Source organism: Myotis davidii, unplaced genomic scaffold, assembly GCF_000327345.1.
Source record: "Myotis davidii unplaced genomic scaffold, ASM32734v1 scaffold174, whole genome shotgun sequence".
Taxonomy (NCBI): domain Eukaryota; kingdom Metazoa; phylum Chordata; class Mammalia; order Chiroptera; family Vespertilionidae; genus Myotis; species Myotis davidii.
Genome location: NW_006289087.1, coordinates 2,776,753 through 2,780,391, shown reverse-complemented (window position 1 = coordinate 2,780,391; position 3,639 = coordinate 2,776,753). Strand labels below are relative to the sequence as shown.

The 3,639-nt window shown below is 45.6% G+C and overlaps 1 protein-coding gene across 1 annotated transcript in view; it reads left to right on the top strand.

Annotated features, from left to right (window-relative positions):
* Positions 1-3,639, top strand: part of MIA3 (melanoma inhibitory activity family member 3) — a 31,579-nt gene that overhangs the window by 19,260 nt on the left and 8,680 nt on the right. Inside the window, exons 11-15 of the mRNA XM_015562342.1 lie at positions 1,035-1,167; positions 1,356-1,460; positions 2,301-2,423; positions 2,514-2,680; positions 3,240-3,312. Of these exons, the coding sequence (XP_015417828.1) occupies positions 1,035-1,167; positions 1,356-1,460; positions 2,301-2,423; positions 2,514-2,680; positions 3,240-3,312 (601 nt within the window). The remainder of the gene's footprint in view (positions 1-1,034; positions 1,168-1,355; positions 1,461-2,300; positions 2,424-2,513; positions 2,681-3,239; positions 3,313-3,639) is intronic.

Below are 3,639 nucleotides of genomic sequence, written 5' to 3'. Positions count from 1 at the left end.
CCCCCCCCCCCCCGCCCCCAACCTGGGGAGGCAGCGTCCTTCATAATTTATCGCGAAGTCTCTTCTAGGTGAGGTTTGTCTATTCTCCGGTCCAGCCATTTCTAGTTCAGGCCAGAGAATTTTTAAAGTGACCTCTGGATCTTTTTCTCTCTAACTAGAAAAAACCATTGATTTGAACTGGTTTACTCAAAAGTTTTTTCAATTTCTTTGCTTTCACCTTTTTGTCTGGTCCTCTGCCACATTGTCATAGACAGGAAGGTGGTGGGTGGCATGAAACACTAATGCCTCCAATTAATTTCTTGTTTCCTCGTCTCTTTACATTCTTGGCTTTTCTTGGAGGAGGCTGGGTCACCTGCTTTTACCTGCTATACATAGGGGATGGCCTTTCTTTTTTAGCTTGTATCCCAGTGTCCCTACTGAAATCCTGATATATTTTGTGTGTTCTTTTCCACATGGCAGATATCGGAAAACAAGATATCGTTAGAGAAGTTAAAGGATGTTATTGCAATGAATGCCTCAGAACTTTCAGAGGTAAAGCTGCCTATAATTCCTGCAAGATATTAATACAATGTCTTAGTTTTATTGCGAGTCAGAAACATCAATGAGAGAGAAACATCGATCAGCTGCCTCCCGCACATCCCCTCCTGGGGATGTGCCTGTAACCAAGGTACATGCCCTTGACCGGAATCGAACCCGGGACCCCTCAGTCCGCAGGCCGACCCTCTATCCACTGAGCCAAACCGGTTAGGGCCAGAGAATTTTTAAAGTGACCTCGGGATCTTTTTCTCTCTTACTAGGAAAAACCATTGATTTGAACTGGGGTACTCAAAAGTTTTTTCATTTCTTTGCTTTCACCTTTTTGTCTGGTCCTCTGCCACATTGTCATAGACAGGAAGGTGGTGGGTGGCATGAAACACTAATGCCTCCAATTAATTTCTTGTTTCCTCGTCTCTTTACATTCTTGGCTTTTCTTGGAGGAGGCTGGGTCACCTGCTTTTACCTGCTATACATAGGGGATGGCCCTTCTTTTCTAGCTTATATCCCAGTGTCCCTACTGAAATCCTGATATATTTTGTGTTCTTTTCCACATGGCAGATATCGGAAAACAAGATATCGTTAGAGAAGTTAAAGGATGTTATTGCAATGAATGCCTCAGAACTTTCAGAGGTAAAGCTGCCTATAATTCCTGCAAGATATTAATGCAATGTCTTAGTTTTATTGAGGAGCAAACTCTTATTTGTGCTAGAATATGCAACTGAAAACTATCTGATGTCTAATTGGGAAAGTGAAACTTTGTGGGGTGTTTTTTTTTTTTCCTTTGGAATCAATTCATTAATAGGAGTGTTTCGCATTAGGTTCAGATTGCCCTTAACGAAGCTAAACTTAGTGAAGAGAAGGTGAAGTCCGAATGCCACCGGGTTCAAGAGGAAAATGCTAAGCTTAAGAAGAAGAGAGACCAGGTAAAGAAAAGTTAACGCGTAGATGATGTAAACTACAGAACCCAATACCATTGCCTCTTGAATATCTTTTCTCAGATCTGTTTTTAAGGAAATGAAATATGTATGCAGGATTCTATTCTGAGATATGCAGAGTTTAAACTGTGCTCCCCAAATTGAGTACATGTGTTCGTCCTCCATCTGTTCTGGATTTTCTGTTCTGTACAGTTTCTTAGAGCTAGCGGAGTGCTTAGTCTTCGTCTTCAAACACCAACCAGTTATTAACCTAAATGGCCTCAAGGGGGCGGTGGATTTGCTTCTTAAACTAAAGAATTAGTCTAAGCCAGGGGTGGGCAAACTTTTTGACTCGAGGGCCACAATGGGTTCTTAAACTGGACCGGAGGGCCGGAACAAAAGCATGGATGGAGTGTTTGTGTGAACTAATATAAATTCAAAGTAAACATCATTACATAAAAGGGTACGGTCTTTTTTTTTTTTTTAGTTTTGTTCATTTCAAACGGGTGGATCCGGCCCGCGGGCCGTAGTTTGCCCACGGCTGGCTCTAAGCAGTTCCTGCTTCAAGGGAAGATGGCATTTCTGGGTCTGGGAGACTTGAGATTGTTCCCTTCTGCTCCTACTGGGTGTTAGTTCTTTGAATTGGCTGCCATTTTCTGAAGGATACAGTAAACTGGATCAGCTTCTGAGGGTTGGAGCCACTTTCCCTTCGCCCTTAACCGAGGCCGTAGCCCGTGGGGACGGGCAAAGAGGAGCCTGGCTCCGTACTAACCTGTCTTGGTTACGTGGTCCTGATGTCTCCAGTACAAAGCCCTAACTTTCGGAAATTCGTGTGCTTTAACTTTTCAGTTGCAGCAGGAAATCAAAGACTTGAATAAATCCCACGCTGAGCTCAGTGAGCAAATCAAATCATTTGCGAAGTCTCAGAAAGATATGGAAGTAACTCTTACTCAAAAGGATGATAATATCAATGTAAGTTCATTCTCTCGAGCACGTTTAGTTCTCATGAACTCCCACGCAGCCAGGAGGTTCCTTCTAATACCCTTTTTGCTTCTTTTCTAGGCTTTGACGAATTGCATCACACAGTTGAATCGGTTAGACTGTGAATCTGAATCTGAGCATCAACATAAAACAGGAAATGAATCAGATGAACTAGCAAACGGGGAAGTGGGAGGTAAGAGGGGTTTCAGGCAGGCTAGTCCTCTTTCTGCCTTCCTGTCTTTAATCAAGTAACCAGTGCGCCTTTAGAGTTGTGGGCGCACGTCGCTGGATCTGTGTGTGCGTCTGTGTGCGCTGGGCAGAGGTGGGTGGCTGGGCTGCGGTGTGACAGTGGGCGTGCCGTGAGCACTGGTTTTGCTTTTCCATCCCAGTAGAACTAGACATGTGCACTGGTGCTGGGCACTGAGCACTGGTCAGGAGGAGAAACTGGTTTCCCACCTTCACGGAGATGACACTGGGATTTAATGCTCATCATCTCTGTAGCTCCGTGGTTTGAAGGCCCCACAACCGACTTTGAGAGTGAGGTGGTGGGAACTGACCAGGTCAGGAACACGTTTAGTTCTCATGAACTCCCACGCAGCCAGGAGGTTCCTTCTAATACCCTTTTTGCTTCTTTTCTAGGCTTTGACGAATTGCATCACACAGTTGAATCGGTTAGACTGTGAATCTGAATCTGAGCATCAACATAAAACAGGAAATGAATCAGATGAACTAGCAAACGGGGAAGTGGGAGGTAAGAGGGGTTTCAGGCAGGCTAGTCCTCTTTCTGCCTTCCTGTCTTTAATCAAGTAACCAGTGCGCCTTTAGAGTTGTGGGCGCACGTCGCTGGATCTGTGTGTGCGTCCGTGTGCGCTGGGCAGAGGTAGGTGGGTGGCTGGGCCGCGGTGTGACAGTGGGCGTGCAGTGAGCACTGGTTTTGCTTTTCCATCCCAGTAGAACTAGACATATGCACTGGTGCTGGGCACTGAGCACTGGTCAGGAGGAGAAACTGGTTTCCCACCTTCACGGAGATGACATTGGGATTTAATGCGCATCATCTCTGTAGCTCCAGGGTTTGAAGGCCCCACAACCGACTTGGAGAGTGAGCTGGTGGGAGCCATGAACTGACTAGGTCAGGAGAGCAAGGCTGAAGTGTAGCCGTGTTTCCTGATGGGATGTTTCTGGATGCTGCTTCCCGAGTTGGATGTTG